The following is a 20,986-nucleotide window of genomic DNA, read 5'->3' as shown; positions in this document are numbered from 1 at the left end:
GTAACCATGCTGTCACCGCAGTGGGGAAGAGACTGTAGAGAACCTCTTCCCACACATGCAGCAAAGTAGGATCTATACACACTGCTTGAGGAAGCGTTCTGAGAGGGAGAGATGGCTAATGAGGTGGTCAACATGCCACATCCTCAAGTGGGTGTGGTTTGTGGTTTAGGGGTGGTGTCCAGCTCACCAGCTGGTTAGCACCTATTCTGCAGCCAGCAACAAGTGCTAGGCTGGCTTGCATTTTGTTTCTGCTCATAGGAAGAGCAGGATCCCTGAAACAGAGGTTGGAACCAGCTATATATCTTTGCCTCGTCACTGTATTATCTTGGAAAGAAATTGGTTCTAATTCTATAGGCAAGAAGGAAGAGAAACTCCCAGAGAGTCAGCAAAACCAAACCTTATTCATCTTATAGAGGAATTAATGCATGGTACTCATTGTTCCTTTCTCCAAATATGGCTTTTTAATTTCTTTATTTTAAATGGGTTAAAGGTTTGGTTAATTCAGTGTTGGTTAAAGATGCTAGTTAAACAACTCAGGAAACTGAACTTCTCTGTTTGTCTACTGAAAAGCACAGTGACAGAGCATGCTTCCCCACCACACTCATTCCATCACAGTGCCTGAATCATGACTTAGAAAGCACCTTGAGGGCAAGAATGTAGTATATTCTCCAGGCATCTCCAATCCTTGGCCACTCTACTGAGACCAAAAAAATTGTCAATTGTGATGATAGCTTTTCTGATGTCAAAAATTCATTATAGCAACTGAATAGAGACCATTTACTCATTTCAGAAAGACCTCCAAACAGAGCAGACAATAATGACTTTTGGACACTTAATCTGGGGCAGAGGTGATCTGATGACCTATTGGACAGATAAATGCTCAGTATTCCATTACACGTACCCTAAACCATCCAGTCCATTCATGGTATATGAGAATTCCAGGATACAAAGACACCAAGATTCCGAGAGTAGAAGTTTCAAGGACCAGATCATAATTTGGTGTAAAGTTGTTGAAGTCAGTGCAGGGTATGTCAGTTTACGCCAGCTGAGAATCTGGCCTCTAAGTTCAAGCCTTGGAAGTGAAAGATTTAAGTTCACTGCTACTTCTGCAGTGTTCTGTTTAGTCATTAGCTTTCCATTATTTTTTCTGAACTGTTAATAAAGCTTGAACATGGTGCATTTTAGTTCCCGATTGGAAACATCTAACAGGTAAGTTCTCTGGGCAGGTACTGTCTTTTGGTTATAGGTTTGTACAGTGCTTAGCACAATAGGGCCCTAGCCTATAGCTGCTACCGTAATACAAATAAATAATAATAAGCATGCAAACAATTAATGTATATATCCCACAAGACTTTTGAGACCTATCTCATTGTCTTAAGGGATTTTGTAGTATCTGTATGACTTCTCTGACACAGTGTCATGTTGATTTCTCTGCTTTGGTTTTCAGGAAGCTTTATCAGTAGTAAGTGAAGACCAGTCCTTGTTTGAGTGTGCCTACGGAACGCAACACCTTACTAAGACAGAGATGACTGCCTCCTCTTCCAGCGAATATGGGCAGACATCAAAGATGAGTCCGCGTGTCCCCCAGCAAGACTGGTTATCACAACCACCAGCTAGAGTCACCATCAAGATGGAATGTAACCCAAATCAGATTAATGGGTCAAGGTAATGAGACTAGAGTTTAAAATTACTAGCAATGATGCTTTACTACTATCTGTATCTTACCTATCAAGGTACTTATATGGTCCTTACCACTTTAGTATCAGAGCTCCTCTACTTACCAACACAATGTGGAAGTATCTGTCCATGTCAAAATAGGATTTAGGGGGAAAGACATCACAATAATTTGAGGCTTGTGTAGTTTTTGCTGTTTTACTCTGACTTGAGTTTAATTCATAATATTGTGACGGTAGATGTAGCAAACCTATCTGATACAATGTATTTACTAAGTGTTTTTTCAGAAGCTAAAGGGGATTTAGTGGGAGAATATACCTTTAAGAACTGTAATTGTCTGATAAATAGAGCTGTACTAAATTGGAGAGTGCTTTGCCCATGTGTTTCACATAATGTTTCATCATGAGATTTTGGGAAACTGGATATTATTCACAAAGCTACTTCTGTGCAAAAAGTTTGTGAACTTAGAAAAAGGAGTAGGTATCCCACCCAAAAGCCACCTGTTGTTATCTTCATCCAATTAACGTTACTGTAGTTAAATTAAAAGTTATGATTGGCTGATTGGACTTTGAAAGACTATTTTGGCAGCCACATTTGAAAACAGGCTAATTATTTCCAGTGAATAGTTTTATCCTTCTATATTGATAAATGACTCAACCAGTATATTTTTGTGGTAAAATTATTACAGGAGTATCTTATTTTAATCGTGTTAGCTAAACATGCCTTTGTGTTATTTTTAAAAGGTTACATTGGGCCAAAAGGGGCCCTGGAAGAGTTTTCTTGGGTTTGTGATCTGGACCTGATCTTGTTATGAGAAAATGGTGGTAACAAATAGCTAGGTGTTTGAGCTGCTGTCTCTGCCAGAAATGTAACAGGACAATGCAAAAAGCAAGTCCTTATAACGACAAGCAGAATGATCTGTTGAACTTTACTCCCATGAGACTGCATGGAGTGACCTGAGGCCTCATGTTTAAAGTGCTTCACTCTAGAAACAGTTCGCGTTTTCATGCAAAATTGCTACCTGTGTATAAATAGAAGGTACAAATTCCAATCACCTTGTAAAAAACCTACATTTATTCACACATTAATCTGATCTCCTACACTCAAATTATTCAAAACAAAAACCAAAATCTAAAATAAAAAACAAACCCTCCCCCCTCAAAAAAATAAAAGATCACATGTACTATGCTTCTGGTCATATTTGCTGCACTGCCAAATATCAGTGGTATAGGTATGATAAAGCAGTCCAGCTGCCGTGGATACTCAGAGAGGAATTCTGTACAGTAAATTGTGTATCATTAATGTAATAAAATACATTTTCAAAACTGGAGATAACTTTCTATGAATTTCCACCAAATTGTCAAAAAATTGTGTAACAGAAATTAACAATTAACTGTGGTCACTATATGTAGTCTTCTTGTAAGTCCAATCATTTAGAGACAAATTTCTAGTTTTGTGTATTAAAAAGGTTTACTCATACATAAGAATGTAAATGTTTTCATCAATTAAAAAAAAGCAATTTTTCCTCCTCCCAAATATTACATTTAAATATTCCCCTTTTGTTTCGTAGAATCTATATGAAAATTGGTGGTTACAGTTTCTCTGGACAAGCTTAGTGAAATGGGTGGGGGGATATCTCAGTGGTTTGAGCATTAGCCTGCTAAACTCAGGGTTGAGAGTTCTTGAGGGGGCCACTTAGGGATCTGGGGCAAAATTAGTAGTTGGTCCTGCTAGTGAAGGCAGGGGGTGGACTCAATGACTTTTCAGGGTCCCTTCTAGTTCTATGAGATAGGTAAATAAATAGCATTATTTAGATTTGTTGTAATTGTCTGTGGTATTATTAATAACTAGGGGTGCAAAACCTTAGCTTCAAATGCTCCCACATTTATAAGCAATCTGTGAGTCCATCTGAATTTTGCAGTTAGTCCCATTTCTATGATGGGCTAAACCAAAATTCTACATTAGAATTCCCCCAGATTTTGGGATGCTTGTGATCCACACCAGTCTGAATAATATAGTTTGGAGCCATCTCTGTTAGTAACACAGGTACAAATTTTGTTTAAATATATGAGGGCAAATCCCTGGTTGCAACCAAAAAATGCACAGCGTGGTTCAGGAAGGGCTGCCAAATGTGGCTTAAAGCCTTCTTTCCATGCTGTAATACTAAGCCAGATGTGAACTGGGCTGGTCCCATGGTATAATTTAGGCTGACCTTCAGGCTGATTGAAATCACGTCAATTGTCATTTGCCACAAGAGGGGATATTATGCAATCCAGGAGTCACCAAAGCACCTAGTCACACACCTTTTCCCTATCCCTATGCACTTCACTGGCCAGAGGCCGTGGAAGTGGCATAGGAGCCATTATATGAGCTCTGCACCACTGGAGGACCACCCTACACTAGGGAAATGCCCACAGGGCTGGTTTGGCCTGACAGTGTGGTGCAAACTAACTGCAAAGCTGGCAAGGTTTGAGCCCGTGATTTTTTATCTCGACAGTATCACCTAATAGAGTAATTGAAGATACCAAATGGTTACCATTCTTCTCCAGTTATGAACCAGTGTGATCTCACACATAAAATTGTATTCCAGGTCATGCTGCCTTAGAAGATAATGCAAGTCACTGTTACAGTTTTAAAAAACATGTGACGAGAACAATGATCTTCTAAAGTAGTTACCATAGCGAATTCTGATTCTATATCTAAATGGAAGGAACATAATTCGTAATACACTGATTTTAAAATAAGTGAAGACTCTATGTTTGAAGTAAGGTTCAACTTATTAATTTTGTACTCATCAATGTGCCACATTGACAGAGCAAAACAAAACTGACAAATGATACTGCACCTACTATAGACAGGAGAATGTATAAACCTCTGCAACAGGGGTTGTCAATTATTTTTTGTCAAGGTCAAAATTTCTTCGTCATGGTATAGTCAACATCCAGACTCCAGAGAAAATAATTAAAAAATAGCAACAATAATGATAATATTAAGTAAATAAAAAGATTTTGGGGTCCATTCAAAAGCATCTGGCCCTTCAGATTTGACTCGCGGTCCACCTATTAACTACCTGTGCTCTACAGTTTCTGAGACAAGAGGGTATATTGAAAAATAGCTTAACACAAGCACAACATTTTTCATGCATATGCAACTGCATATTTAACACAATTTTTTGTAACTTTACTAAAGTAATTAAAAATAATACAAACTTTTTCTAGGGAAAGCTATTATTTTATTGAACCTAACATGTACATGCAAAAACAGATCTGTACTTAACTCTTCTAGAGCAGTGAATATACTATAGGTTTTTTTAAAAACTTGAATTTGAAGCAGTACCAAATATTCTTTAAAATGAGTGGAAAATGCAGCTCAATCTAAGTTGTAATATAAGGCACTACTGTACTTGAATTTCTTCTTATAGCACAGGTAAGAATTTTCAAAATGATAAAGGGACACGTGCTTTTTTTGGTTCCATGCAATGCAGTAAATGGCCCCAAAAGTTACTACAGCTAGAACCCAACAAGGGCTAGTGCAAGAGAAAACCAGCTTCATGTTGGTTTGTCACATCACTGCATAACTGCGAAAGGGATTCTCTAACAGATAGTACAAAGCAGCACCTCTGAAAATCATGACCCCTTTCCTTAGATTGTGAGTGGTTGCATGTTTTTGTTATGCATTTGTACAGCACCTAGCACAATGGGAGCTTGATCCCTGATTGAGGCCCCTTAGCACTACTGTGATAAACAGTGAAACGTGCCCCTGGCAAAGTAGCGTAACAACCAACAGGCATTACATCACAGGAGAATCCTGTTCAGAGGAATACCCACCTCACCTGTGCAGACTAGCAAGGTGTTCAGATATCATGGTCATGAATGCAGACTATGTCCCTAGACCAGTGTTTCCCAAACCTGGGATGCTGCTTGTGCAGGGAAAGCCCCTGGTGGGCCAGGCCAGTTTGTTTACCTGCCGCGTCGCAAGTCTGGCCAATTGCTGCTCCCAGTGGCCGTGATTCGCTGCTCCAGGCCAATAGGAGCTGCTGGAAGCAACGGCCAGCACATCCCTCGGCCCACGCCCTAGAGAGACAAGTAGGTTACAGCAGCTTGAAAGGAATATAGTGGCCATATGCAGTGAGTATATGTGTGTGGTCTGTTACAAATCTGGAAATGATGTGCTACATACTGGCATGTACCTGGGCCCCTGACACTTGCTGCTGATCCATGTGTTAGGGCACAATGTTCCACAGCTTTCGTGACAGCCTGTACGCAGTTTGCCTCGTGTTTAGTTCAGTGGTAGTACTGATCACAGTGTCTGAGCTGTCTGATACTGAGCTGCATGATACTGACTGGACATCTGCTTTGCAATCTAGTATATCTCTTCATGCCTTAGAGCTTATCTACACTTACAGCACTGCAGCAGAACAGCTGTGCCTAGCAAAGACACTACCTACCCGAGAGGCAGTAGCTGTATCAGCGAGAGAAGGCTTGCTGTCAATATAGTGCTGTCTAGACCATTGGGTAGGTCGGTATAGATATGTCCCTCAGAGGTGTGGATTTTCCACACCACTGAGCAATGTAGTTATATCAACATAAGTCTGTAGTGTGGACCAGGGCTTAGGGTATGTCTACACTACGGGATTATTCCGATATTACATAAACTGGTTTTATAAAACAGATTGTATAAAGTCAAGTGCACGCGGCCACACTAAGCACATTAATTCAGTGGTTTGTGTCCATGGTCCGAGGCTAGCATCGATTTCCGGAGCGTTGCACTGTGGGTAGCTATTCCGTAGCTATCCCATAGTTCCCGCAGTCTCCCCCGCCCCTTAGAATTCTGGGTTGAGAGCCCAGTGGCTGATGGGGCAAAAATCATTGTCGCGGGTGGTTCTGGGTAAATGTCGTCAGTCATTCCTTCCTCCGGGAAAGCAACGGCAGACAATCATTTCGCGCCCTTTTTCCCTGGATTGCCCTGGCAGACGCCATAGCACGGCAACCATGGAGCCCATTCAGCTTTTTTTTTTTTTTACAGTCACCATATGTGTACTGGATGCCGCGGACAGAGGCGATACTCCAGCGCTACACAGCAGCATTCATTTGCTTTTACATGATAGCAGAGATGGTTACCAGTCGTTTTGTACCGTCTGCTGCCAGTATAAATTGGCAATGAGATGACGGTTATCTGTCTTTCTGTACTGTCCACTGCTATCATGGGTGCCCCTGGCTGAGATCAGCCGGGGGCGCAAAAGCAAAACTGGGAATGACTCCCCGAGTCAATCCCTCCTTTATGGTTTCTAAAAATAGAGTCAGTCCTGCCTAGAAGATGGGGCAACTGTACTAGAGAACCAGTGTATCAGAGAGCACAGCTGCTCCATGTCAGATCCCACAGAAATGATGAGCTACATGCCATTCACGAGGGGGTGCCCCTGCAACAACCCCACCCATTGCTTCCCTTCTCCCCCAACCTTCCTGAGCTACCATGGCAGTGTCCCCCCCCATTTGTGTCATGAAGTTATAAAGGATGCAGGAATAAGAAACAGTGACTTGTTAGTGAGATAAAATGAGGAGGAGGCAGCCTCCAGCTGCTATGATAGTCCAGGCAGGACATTAAGCAGTGCAGAGGAGAGGAGCCCAGCATCCCGCTGCTATGCTAGTCTAGGCAGTACAGAATCTTTTCTTTACACAGGAAAGGGAGGGGGCTGTTGCTATGATGAGGACGGTTACCAGCCGTTCTGTCCTATCTACTGGGAATGACCGGGAATCATTCCTATTTTAACCCAGGCGCCCCCGGTCGACCTCACCTGAGGCAAGCCAGGAGCACTCACAGGCTGATGGTGACAACAGATATCAGTCTCATTGTACCGTCTGCCACCAGGGAGGGGAGAGGAGCGGATACTGCTCTTCACTGCTGCAGCATCACGTCTACCACCAGCATTCAGTAGACATAGGGTGACATTGAAAGAAGTCAAGAAATGATTTCTTTCCCTTTTCTTTCACATGGGGGAGGGAGTAAATTGACGAGCTAGTCCCTGAACCACGCCGGACAATGTGTCTGAACCTACAGGCATTGGGAGCTCAGCCAAGAATGCAAATACTTTTCGGAGACTGCTGGGGACTGTGGGATAGCTGGAGTCCTCAGTACCCGCTCCCTCCCTCCATGAGCGTCCGTTTGAGTCTCTGGCTTCCCATTATGCTTGTCATGCAGCACTGTGTAGCCTGTAGATTTTTTTTTCAAACGCTTTTTCATTTCGTCTTCTGTAATGGAGCTTTGATAGAGCAGATTTGTCTCCCCATACAGCAATCAGATTCAGTATCTCCCATACGGTCCATGCTGGAGCTCTTTTTGGATTTGGGACTGCATTGCCACCCATGCTGATCAGAGCGCCACGCTGGGCAAACAGGAAATGAAAATCAAAATTTCGCGGGGCTTTTCCTGTTTATCTGGCCACTGCATCCGAGCTGAGATTGCTGTCCAGAGCAGTCACAGTGGTGCGCTGTGGGATACCGCCTGGAGGCCAATACCGTCGATTTGCAGCCACACTAACCCTAATCCGATATGGTAATACCGATTTTAGTGCTACTCCTCTCGTCGGGGAGGAGTACAGAAACCGATTTAAAGAGCCCTTTATATCGATATAAAGGGCCTCATAGTGTGGACGGTACAGCATTAAATCGGTTTAACGCTGCTAAAATCGGTTTAAACACGTAGTGTAGACCAGGCCTTACTCTTTTGCGGATGTCTTTTCTTTCCACATTGATTTGCAACCCAGAGGTTTGTTTCCGTATTTTAATAATCCAGTTCTTAAAAGTAATCCAAATAAACACAAAAAATAAATGCACATAGTAGATGGAGTGTATGGTCCTGTTTCTCATTTACATGGAAGCCCTTTACACTGGTCTAGTTACACCCACTTTAAGGCCTCTTTACCAGATCAGTGTGAAGGGGCTGTAGTGTATGTGAGAATAAGATTGTATGTGTATATAATGTGCTCCTTTATTTATGAATTATGTTTCTTAATTGGGTCATCTGGGATCTTCAGAATATCCTCTAATAATTGTATCTCTGGGTCTGTATAGTGTGAGAGGTAGAGCATGCAAAAAAGAGTGCAAGATGCTACAAAGGAGCACAGACAATGTGGTTAGTTGCATATTGTTCTGTATGTAGCAGGACAATAATTGAAAAGTTCCTTGTCATGGCATTATACTGCGTCCTGACCATATAATCTATAGTTTGGATGAGGATATAAAATGGTAAGAGTGTACAGACACTCTAACAACACACGAACAAACTACGCTTTCTAAAAAGAAATATACTCTACTTTAACTCTTCTTTCCCTGATAATGCTTCAGCAACTTTACTGTACTTATACTGCATTCAACCTCAATACAAAATAGTCCCTGTTATAAGGACACTTGTGGATTATATTGGAAAAATTTGGCTTCCAAAACTATTACTGTTAAATACCAAAGAAACTACATTAAAGTAACATTAAGGAGTTATTTGCAGTGCGTTGCACAGGGAGTTAGATATGCAGTTTCCTTTAACAATAACAGTATTTGTAAGACTAAATCCCAGTGCACAACACTAGAAAATGTAGCCCTAAGGCTTACCTTAAACCAAGTAAAGCAAGGAAATTTGGAATTAAAGCTGTAATTTAGCTTGATACTGTTGCACATACAATTTAATTCATAATACACTGTATCAAATTCACACTTCCTTCAAGTCTATTATCAATCAAGCCATTACATTTCTGCCAGTGACACCAATAAAAGAGTACCTTTGATGCTATTATACAGTCAACCTTTTGCCCGAATTTTCCAGAGTAACAATACTGTGCACTGGCATTCTATTTCCATCATCAGTTGCAAATGATTCAGTATGTTAATGGAGTATTACTGTACAAATCAGGAGATTGCATTTGTTATAGTGCTAATTATTTTTATGTTTATTATAAATTATCTATTATAATTATAAATAATAAAATTATGTTTGCAGATTTCCATTAAAATTAATGTATACAGGCCACAAAACTATACAGAGGATGAAATTTACTGTGGTTCAAATGCCTACACAGGTTGATGGCTCTGTGTACAAGGCCCTGTATACCACTTCAATCCTCTGATTCTTCAGTGGCCTCTTTATATTCTTACTTAAAGGATTTAAAGTTCCTGATAAATAGCCTGTTTTTTTAAAATGGGGCCTAGGTGGTGTATAGGGGTTTTTGTGACCCTTAGGGCTGGGATGAATTCCACCTATTATGAAATTTAACAATTTCCTAAAAAGCATTATGAAAATTAGCTTTAGTGAAATTACAACAGAAGTTTTCCAGAGTTAGCTTTGCTGATTTAGTTGCTTTAAACAAATGCCAGAAATAATTATTTGGCATTAAGGTCTAGATCATTTGCAAAGTATTATTTTTCCGATGTCACCAATTGTGCTTGAGAGTTGCTTGGAAAACACTTGAAACTGAAAATTCATTTTTATAAACTGAAAATGTCATCTTTTTGGTTGTCTCTTTTGGGAATCCTTACACATATATATATATATTTGCCTCAAACATCCTGGCAAGTCTGAACACATACTGTACAATGGAAGACTTGTTCTAATCTGAGTCCCCAATTTTGCCTCACATTCTTATCATCCATAGAACCTTGTTTTAAGATCTTCTAAATAACAGCTGTCTGTTTGATACTTTACATACAAAAAGGATAGAAAGAGAATAACTGGGATGACGACTGGTTGGTAGATCTAATTTTATTATGTAGGTACTTTTTATCCATCTTAAATATTAACAACAAAAAGTCCACCTGGCAGAAATCATTTTAATACCATTCATTTTTCAGGGGCATGTTTTTTCCACAACTGAAGTGTAGCCATTCAGCTGGTGTTTGACGCCGTGCTTTCCATCATTGGTAGTTTATTGCTGGCACTCAATACTAGTATTCTGGTTAAAACCTTGGCACAGACTAAACTATGAACCTAATCCAAAGCCAACTGAAGTCAATGGGAGTCTTTCCACTGACTTCAACAGGCTGATCAGGTCCTATTTCACTTCACAACAAAACAGAGAGAATTATCTAATGGGATGACTTATCTAATAGTCTGTATTTGAGCAGGCTCCATAAGGGAGCTGCAATCCTGGGAAAGGAATTTGGTCTTGGATATCCTACTCAGATACCTTTATTCCCACTGACTGGGTGGTTGGTGTTGGTGGCTGTGGGCCAGACAGAGAAAACTGAAACTTCAGTATCTTCTTCACACTGAGCTTTGTGTTTGCCTGCGTTGTGAGGCAGTGCATTGCTCTGAAAAGCACCAGTTTATCATTGTTTCTGATTTGGCTGTGGTTTCGGCACAAACATACCGCCAGGAATGGGGAAAAATGGTCTATCCAGCTCAACTTTAGAGTAGGGTTTTTGGCGTGGTTTTGGCTGGTTGATGCTGCTCAGAAGCTAGTTATGTTACCACACTGTCGTCTTAGCAGGGTTGATGTGGTTCTGGTCTGGCAGGTGTGAACTGTGAAGAAATCACTTGACTCTCCAATCAAATAGGATTGGTTTACTTTAAACTGAAACAGATGCATCTCAGATTGACAATTGTTACTGAAATCATAAAAATTTAGAAGAATAGCTAAATATGACTGCATTTTTCACTTTTGAAAATTTAGACCGAGATTTTAAAAAATGGGGGCCTACATTTAGATTTATGAGCTTAACCTCAGTCTCCTGAAAATGTTGAACTAAAACTCTGTAAACCCCTTCATGATCATTCCTATAAGGTCATATGCACCCATGGGCAGAGGTGCAGCACAAGGCCTGCGCGGCATTTAAATCCCACTTATGCCCTATTTTGAAATCTTAAGTGATGTGTAGGCCTTGTGGTAGCCCTCAGCACAGGGTCAGTTTTTTGCCAGTAGAGAACTGTAGGACATTAAAGTGTGTAAAACTCTGCTGGCTCATACCAATACAGTGTGGTGTTGAACATTTACAGTTTAATCTATAAAATATAAGTATCAGAGGAGTAGCCGTGTTAGTCTGGATCTGTAAAAGCAGCAAAGAGTCCTGTGGCACCTTATAGACTAAACAGACGTATTGAAGCATGAGCTTTTGTGGGTGAATACCCACTTCATCGGGTTAGTCTATAAGGTGCCACAGGACTCTTTGCTGAAAATGTAAGTAGTATCTGCTATGTTTAATGAGAAATAGATAATAGTACTTTAAAGACAAAAGAAAGAATTTTATGTGTGCAGTGTTGGTCAAAGGATATGAGACAGATAAGGTAGAATATCAGGGTTGGAAGGAACCTCTGGAGGTCATCTAGTCCAACCCCCTGCTCAAAGCAGGACCAATCTCCAGACAGATTTTTGCCCCAGATCTCTAAACGGCCCCCTCAAGGACTGGATTCACAGCTCTGGGTTTAGCAAGCCAATGCTCAAACCACTGAACTATCCCTCCCCCAGTTGAGGTGAAAACTTTTATTGGACCAACTTCTGTTGGTGGATGTTACAAGCTTTCAAGCTACACAGACCTCATCTTCAGGTGAGGGGAAGGAAGCAGAGTGTCTGAGGTAAATACAGATTGAGAGAGATTGTTAAGCAGAAAGGGTAAAACATGCTGGAAGCAATCACTTGAAATGAGGTGGGCAATTTGGGGTTAGACTGTTATGCATAAAGGATTTGAAGTGGTCAGTTAAGGGTAGGAGGCAGCGTGGTGTGTTACAAGTTCTTGTAATGAGCCATAAAACCAGTGTCTGTGTTAAGTCCATGGCTTTTGGTGTCTAAGGGCTTGTCTACATCAGAAAGTTGCAGCGCTGGTGAGGGAGTTACAGCGCTGCAACTTAGGAGGTGTACACATCTGCAGGGCACCACCAGCGCTGCAACTCCCTGTTTGCAGCGCTGGCCGTACTCCCGTTTTGTCTCGGGTGTAGAGGATCCAGCGCTGGTGATCCAGCGCTGGTAATCAAATATAGACACTTACCAGCGCTTTTCTTGACCTCCGTGGAATAAGCAGGTATCCCAGCATACCTGAGGAAGCCTCTGGTAATCAAGCTGGTCTCCTTCCCCGGTTTGCTCTCGCGTTCCCCGAACCCCGAGCAAGCAGGTCTCCTTCCCTGAGGTTTGCTGGGTGGTTCCGGGAACGCGACAGCAAACCGGGAAAGGAGACCAGCTTCGCCGCGGTTTGCTCTCGCGTTCCCCGAACCCCGAGCAAGCAGGTCTCCTTCCCTGAGGTTTGCTGGGTGGTTCCGGGAACGCGAGAGCAAACCGGGAAAGGAGACCAGCTTCGCCGCGGTTTGCTCTCGCGTTCCCCGAACCCCGAGCAAGCAGGTCTCCTTCCCTGAGGTTTGCTGGGTGGTTCCGGGAACGTGAGAGCAAACCGGGAAAGGAGACCAGCTTTGCCGCGGTTTGCTCTCGCGTTCCCCGAACCCCGAGCAAGCAGGTCTCCTTCCCTGAGGTTTGCTGGGTGGTTCCGGGAACGCGAGAGCAAACCGGGAAAGGAGACCAGCTTCGCCGCGGTTTGCTCTCGCGTTTCCCGGAACCACCCTGCAAACCGCAGGGAAGGAGACCTGCTTGTTCGGGGAACGCGAGAGCAAACCGCGGCGAAGCTGGTCTCCTTTCCCGGGTTTGCTCTCGTGTTCCCCGAACCACCCAGCAAACCGCCGGGAAGGAGACCTGCTTGTTCGGGGGTTCGGGGAACGAGAGAGCAAACCGGGGAAGGAGACCAGCTTCGCCGCGGTTTGCTCTCGCGTTCCCAGAACCTCCCTTGAAGCCGCCCAACAGCGCTGCAGTGTGGCCACATCTAACACCACTTGCAGCGCTGGTTGCTGTAAGTGTGGCCACTCTGCAGCGCTGGCCCTATACAGCTGTACTAATACAGCTGTAACAACCAGCGCTGCAAAATTTTAGATGTAGACATGGCCTAACTCAGTTATGAATTTGTTTACTAAGATAAAGAAAATGGGTTAATCTTTTTTAACTTAATATGTTTGTGCACATCAATTTCACAGCACATGTATGCTAATCACTAAAATCAGCAGACATTCCACAGACACTGGGGATTGTGGTTTTCATACAAGATGTCATTTCTATGTATGCATGGCATTCTGTACTTTGCTAGCTTTCTATATGATCTCTGCCCACAAAAGAAGGAATATGTGGTTTGGGAAGGGCCCCGACTTCCAACACACGAGTATTTTGTGAAACCGCAAACACAACAGGCTTATAAGCTCTTGAAATGAAATACAATTTGAGAAATGTAATCCATTACCATTATAATAGAGTTTCTATAAAAATAATAAAAGAAAAACAAGAGAAAATGGGTCCTGAAAGGTATAGGCCAACTGGGAAGTTATTGTGGCTTTGGCTTGACTACCACTGTATCAGACTTCAGAATTCTCCCTGGCAGTAATCTAATTGTAAATTATGTATATACAGAACATCATTTCTTAGCTTTGGCTGTTAGCGCCCCCCTCTCCTTTCCCTTTCTTCACTCCAACCTCACACATAAGAAATATTGAAGTGTTTGTACTAATGGAGAAATGACAACGTGCAGTCAAACTTAAACCAGCTGTTTCCCTGCACTGTGAACACAAAGAGCAGGGCCGGTAATATTTATAGCTTGCCTGGCCTCTAGTGAGCTAGATGCTGACTGCCTTAATTTGCTGTGATGGCCTTAAGGCTCGAAGCAGCTGTGGATTGTGACATAGCCAGAAAAAGGCAGGGGTGGGGGAGGGGAGATTGTTTCAATTAGCAAAAAGTTATTGTTTGATTGAAAATGTATGGCTGCTGCATATACATCTTCGTAAATTAGCATCTTTCCTTTTGCTTGCAGAATTTCAATGAGGTTGTATGTGTTGGTACATGGAGTTTGCTTTATCCTTTTGCTATGTGAAATAATAGAAGGTTTTGACTTGACCCAGTTATAACAACACCCTGGTTCCATGTTCGTATTTGAGATACTCTCCAAAAATGGGTAGACTTATCCTGGTTAGAAAAAAACAAATACACAGTGAGTCAAAGTGTACAAGCATAGTTGTAGGAAATGCTCACCTGCAAAGGGAATTGGCCAGAGCGTGTGCAGAGCCAGGAGTTGTCTTCCTAGAGGAATAATACTAAGCTAATGTAAAAGCAGCAAAGAATCCTGTGGCACCTTATAGACTAACAGACGTTTTGGAGCATGAGCTTTCGTGGGTGAATACCCACTTCTTCAGATGCATATATTTCATATATTTATTTATGAACTCAATCCTGCTTCCATCAGAATCTATGAATGGCAAAACTCCCACTGATTTCAATGAGAGCAGGATTCAGCTCTAAATCTCCCCTATAAAATCATCTTGATTTTAAATGTTCCTAAATAAAAGGAACATTCTCAGTTCCAAAAGCCGATAGAGAAATATTTTGCTCAACAAACATTTAGCAGCTCTTAGAATCGAATTAGCTCAGTACCTGACAAAACACTAAGAGTTCTGCTAAACTGTTCTCGGTTAGTAACTATTGTAGCCTTTTTGAGGCTTTTGTAAATTCCAGGTGTAACAAAGTGTATTTACAAAAGGGTAAAAATAACGTGCAGCTGTGAAGAAAAACATCTCAGGTTTCAGTTCAAGCCTGCAGTTCAGAATGAATCACTGCAAAGCTGCACCCTTTGTACTTGGGCACACTTTCCGAAGGCAACTTTTCCACTGCCCTCTGTCCCCTGATGATTCAGAAATAAAGCAGACTCACGAAATGTCCTAAAAAAACCTTTTAAAGACAATCCCTCTCTTGTCGTTCTGTGTAGTAAAAATATTTTTTTTCTGGTGGCTGCCCTGCTTCTGTTTTCAGTTCTACTCTTCATATTATGAAAGTCAGTTTCATTTGCTGAATTAGGTCCGGTTCAGTAAAGCAATAAAGCATATGCTTAACTTTAAGGACTTGGGTAGTCTCTCTAGCTTTGTTGGTACTTGCTGGAAGTTAGGCCTGGGTTTAAATGCTTTTCTGAATGGGGGCTTCGGTCATTAATCCAGTAGAGTAAGGGACCAAACTCTTGACCGTCTGCTTCTGGATTTTAATGAAATATGCTAACTTAAGTTGTGATCCTTTCCCCCATCTGCTCTGTTTATAGTCAGATCAGAGAACCACCCTAGCAGTCCTGTCAATCTGCCAAAAGCCTTTTGCTACTACTGGATCTTTCACATCATTTATTGTTTAGTGTTTACAGTAGTTTTTTAATGCATGATTGCCTGTGGAAATGGTGCAGGCTAAAACTGATGTATTTTACAGATACAACAATCCTTTTAAATCCCTTACATTCTTTTTATAGAAAAAGAAAATTAAGTAATTTTGCAAATTAGACCAGAGGATGTGGCTAGTAGTCTGTTTTACAAAACCATTGAAAATAATCTCATCATACAAAAAAATCAATGAACAGGCCAAACTGCCCTCACTGACATCCATGTAATGCCATTGACTTCCATAGGGTTGCACCGATGACTAAGGGCAGAATTTGGCCTGTGTCTCTAACTATAAATGGAGTTAAGTGTTCAATCTCATTTATGCACAGGTGCCATTTCTATTTGTTAAAGGTAAACAGAAAAAGCCAACATTTCAGCCACAAAGAGATTTTCTAAGAAACTTCCTCACAACATGTAACTATGTCTGGGAGAATTTTTTTTTGTCTGTTTACCTCTGTGTAGTAGAAATTAGGTACAACAGGCTGAAGTAGTTAATTCAATTTATGTTTTGAGGTGTGCATCGGGGAGAAATTTAATCTCTTAAAAATGCGTAAGTATTCTGACTGCGTCTGGGCAGTGGTAAAATCTACCAGCACCCAACCTGAGGCCAGGGTGAGAAGCTGCTGTGAAACTCCTACATCCACTCACAGGGCTGTTTATTCAGGCTTGTAGTCTGGCATAATGGTTGCAGCAGCCTCACACCAGGCAGTTTGCACACAGAATATGTTGTGCAGGATGTTTTACATTTCCCTCTTGATTTCCTTATTACAGGTATGTAGGTATCCTCCTTGATTTCTAAAACCATCTTGTTTTGAGCCTCTCTACCTAATACGTATATCAAAACAAGATGGTTTTAGAAATCAAGGGGGATACCTACATACCTGTAATAAGGAAATCAAGAGGGAAATGTAAAATATATATTTGAATGTCCCCAAATCAGGGGAAAGAATCAAAGTTATATTTACCACATATTATGCATCTTGACCATGATGTTAAAGCCCCGGGGAGGGGAAGAGGGAGAGGGGGCAGTGGGAGCTGTCTAAAGCATAATTAGACACCTGAATGTTACTTGACTCTTTTTGTCTAGAATGTGGAGCAAATGCACCTCCTAATGCCATCAGAGCAGTGGTGGAGCTAGAGCTGAGGTCTCTGATCTCCTACTCTGGTACCCAGAATGCTGCTGGCTTATGTTTTGTGTGTGCCATAGACAAACAATATGTGGTAAATATAAATTTGATTCTTTCCCCTGATTTGGGGAAATTCAAATGGTCAGCCAGTTCTCACTCCTGGTGGTTGAGGGTCATGGAATCCAAAAACAGAGGAGAGTATCTCAAGATTGGTCCTTTGTCCTATTTAATTCGTCTGCATGACATGGAATTACCAATTAGATTGGTATTGCTGGGTTAATTCTTGGTACTGCATGGCATGTGCATCTATCAAAAAATAGCAAGTTCAACTAAAGCAAAGTCCTCTCTCTAAGGCTCAGATTATTGCACTGTTACTGAAGGAGTATCTATTAAATAAAAAACAGCTACAGAATTCACCCAAGATCTACTGAAATCACATTCTGGGATCTGGAAGACAATATGTTCCAATGGATACAAAATGGGACTGGAACTGCAGGGGTTTTGCTGGTAGTATGTAACCTTGGGCAAGTCACTTTAGCCAAACTTTGCCAAAGTGTGCCTCGTTATGGGAAGCCACAATCTGAGACATATATGTGGGGACCTGATTTTCAGAGATGCAAGAACCCACAATAGCAGTTGATCTCAACTGGATATGTGGGAACTCAGCACCTTGGAAAATCAAGTGCTGTGTTCAAGTACTGCGCAAATGCAATTTAATGTAAAATAAAAATAGACACACTAATAACTTGTGGACACTTTGAAAATTTGGGCCATAACTTCTTTCCATCTCCTCTCCTCATGTGTAAATCATTCTTCGTTAAATGCTGTCTAATTTATGGTGAAAAATGCTATATAATTGCTCGGTATTATTCAAATGCACATATGAGATTATTATAAAGTGCATATAGATAACCTATATTGGTAGTTTGGTTGTGAAATGTAGACTTAGGGTAAAATATCTGCCACAAAAGTCCCTTTAAGAAGTGTGTTGAATGCCTAATCTGTGTTTTTATGGCCTAATTTCCTGTCCAGGATCAGCCTAGAAGAACTCCAAACTGAATGGAACAGAAGTGGCAAAAGCAAAAGCCTTATTTCAAGAAGTTTCTCTCTTGCTGAAGTATATGCTCTAGACTGTATATTGTAATGTCATAGCCACAGCACAGTAATGGCAAAACAAGAAGTCCACCAAGCATTAAATGAGTTCAGCACAAAACTTTTTTTCATACCCACTGAAACAGTTTGGCGATATTGGCCCCAGTTCAGCAAGAAATGTAAGCACGTGCCTAACATTGCCTTCAATGGGACTATTTATGAGCCCAGTGGTTTTCAAAATTTTTGTACTGGTGACACTTTCACCTAGCAAACCTCTCAGTATGACACCCCTTCTTCTACATTAAAAATGAGGAAGGGTAATTTAATTTAATTTAATGAGGGCTCTGGGCTGTCAACGCCACAGAACTGATAGCTCGCGAGCCCCATGTAACCACCTTGCAACCCCCGAGAGGTCATGACCCCTGGTTCGAGAACCCCTGAGCTAAAAGTTAGGCATGTGCTTAACTAACTTGCTGAACTGGGACCTGTAGTTGGGCTTTTATTTAGATATTATTTGATATTTGAACAGTAAAAATATTAGCATTTTTAAAATGAATCTTTAATTGAAAAGAATACTTTCATATAGCTATACATGTTAAGGTAATCTTTAGGAACTATCCCATTTAACTCATCCTTCTACATATGGTGTCTAGACTCTGGGCCAAATTGTGGGTCCTCTTCCCACTTTTGTCCTCAAACAAGTGCAAAATACAAGTGTGAAAAAAAATGTGCAGAATCTGGTCATGTGTGGTCTTCTGCAGCAACACCCATGCACATTGCTTATACCAGGAGCATAAATAATCTGAATTGGGCAGATTGAAGTGATCATGCCAAAACACATGGACCATATTGCAGGACCATTTTGCCCTACCCTGAAATGGACCTCCATGATTTAATACGTGGAAGCCACTGCAGGTTCTGTGGAGTGTAAACTGATCGGGTTTGAGAGGAGCCAGGACTGAGGTGCAACTATATTTATGGGGTTAAAATGTCCAGGAAAAGAACATCTTTTAAGAGAGTAATTTTCTTGTAGACAAAATGTCTCTCTAATCAACATGACCTGCTGCCTATTACACACATCCACAATACGGATGCATTATTGCAATAGCAGAATTAAATGAATGCTTAAGATATTAGTGCTGTATAACTTTAAAAAGCCCCACCCTCTTTACATTTAAAGATATTCCTCTGTGGTTATGTTCTTTCTTTTGATTTTTTGAAGCAATATTTGTCTATATGATGAAACACATTGAAGACATTAAATTAAGGGTCAAATATGCCTGTGTCTGGCAGAAAGAAAATTGTGATGCCATTAAAAGGCCATTAAGGAACCCCCTATGGAATGTTAAACTCTAAAGGCTCTATTCAGAAAGCAAAGCCAAAAGTAAAAAGGTGTCTGGTTGCAGATCCTCTGCAGACGTCCACTGCTTGACTACAGTACCATGGAGACTGTTAGGCAGGAGCTGAAAGTCTTTCCTAGTCATGCATGTGGTATTTTGAATCATGGCTTTGGCAAAAGCCCCTTTTATACGGGCATACATGAAAGTGTATGCACTGCACTACGTGATACGCATCTAATGGAACTGAGCACATACCTAGTGAAACAATGGCAACAACGGATGTAGAAAGTTCTCCAAAGCTAAGTAATAACTCTGGCTTTAAGTATATCTGTGTATTTTGCCATTTTCTCTATATCTCATATTTAGAGAGAAAAGCAGGGTCGCTGCCTGTGACAGTCAAGTCTAAATCCTCAGGCCCCACCTCTTAAAATAAATTAATTACTGGCCATAGTATGTTTGCAAATATAGGGCCAGATTCTCAGCTAGTGTAAACTGGTGTAGTTCCATTTAAGTCAATCATATTTTCAGAGATAAATCAATTAAGGAACCAGAAGCAGGGTCTTTTGGTACTAGCTGCCAAGCTTCCCAGATAATTGCTCAACACTTACAATAAAGTCTCTCTCTCTCTCTCTCATATACAATTTGAATGCTAACAAAAATATTAGTGGCGGTGGTATAACAATGTAGGCAAATTCTGATTGTTTTTCTAGGAATTCCCCTGATGACTGCAGTGTCGCAAAAGGAGGGAAGATGGTCAGTGGCCCAGACAATGTCGGGATGAACTATGGAAGCTATATGGAAGAGAAACATGTTCCACCACCAAACATGACAACTAATGAACGAAGAGTGATTGTTCCAGCAGGTTAGAAGCTTTAAAAGAACCCCTTTTAAGTAACAGAATCTGTTATTGGTATTACTAGGAAATCTGTTCACCTGATAAGATTGAAAGATTACCCATTTTTTTTATTAAACTAGATATGCAACATGTAAAAGACAAAGACAGTCTGATAAGAGAGATTAGAAAGAAAGACTACTAAACTCCCAGAATTATTACGAAGAATGAGTTGAGAAATATAAAAATAAAGCAACCTCATCAGCCAATGCTGCCCACATTTTGGAGGTTTCAGATGCCTCCTGCCCGGGGTGTTTTCCCTAGCAGCCCCTTGCTCTCCCCTAACCATAGAGGCTACAACTGTCACTGACTCTTGTGCAGAGTACACAAGAGGAAGAAATGTTCCTTGCACAATTTCACCCACTGCAAGTGACAGACGCAGTCTGCTCCTAAGCATAATAAAAAGAGGCTCAGTTTGTGAAATTAAGCAATGTATAATAATCCATTTGTCTAGATTATTCTCTGTGTTTGAACAGTGTAATAAATTTTAATAAGCAAACTGACAACTTCCTGTAAGACAATGGTGCGGCTGATACATTCAGTAGCTGGTAGCAACCTTTATTATGGAATTCAGAAGGTAGTTGGACAAGGGGGCATTCACTACTTTGTGCCCTGTCTTCTTTGGGTACCTCAGGTGCTGGGAATATGCTTCATATTGTAGA

General features: G+C 41.2%; 1 protein-coding gene across 5 annotated transcripts in view; it reads left to right on the top strand.

Annotated features, from left to right (window-relative positions):
- The window catches only part of ERG (ETS transcription factor ERG), a 208,818-nt gene that overhangs the window by 164,836 nt on the left and 22,996 nt on the right, over positions 1-20,986 (top strand). For all 5 annotated transcript variants that reach the window (XM_050916433.1, XM_050916395.1, XM_050916413.1 and 2 more), the window contains 2 exons: positions 1,448-1,665; positions 20,143-20,294. In XM_050916433.1, the coding sequence (XP_050772390.1) occupies positions 1,448-1,665; positions 20,143-20,294 (370 nt within the window). The remainder of the gene's footprint in view (positions 1-1,447; positions 1,666-20,142; positions 20,295-20,986) is intronic.

This window comes from Gopherus flavomarginatus, chromosome 1 (genome assembly GCF_025201925.1).
Source record: "Gopherus flavomarginatus isolate rGopFla2 chromosome 1, rGopFla2.mat.asm, whole genome shotgun sequence".
Classification (NCBI taxonomy): Eukaryota; Metazoa; Chordata; order Testudines; family Testudinidae; genus Gopherus; species Gopherus flavomarginatus.
This window is presented reverse-complemented; position numbering and strand designations above follow the sequence as displayed.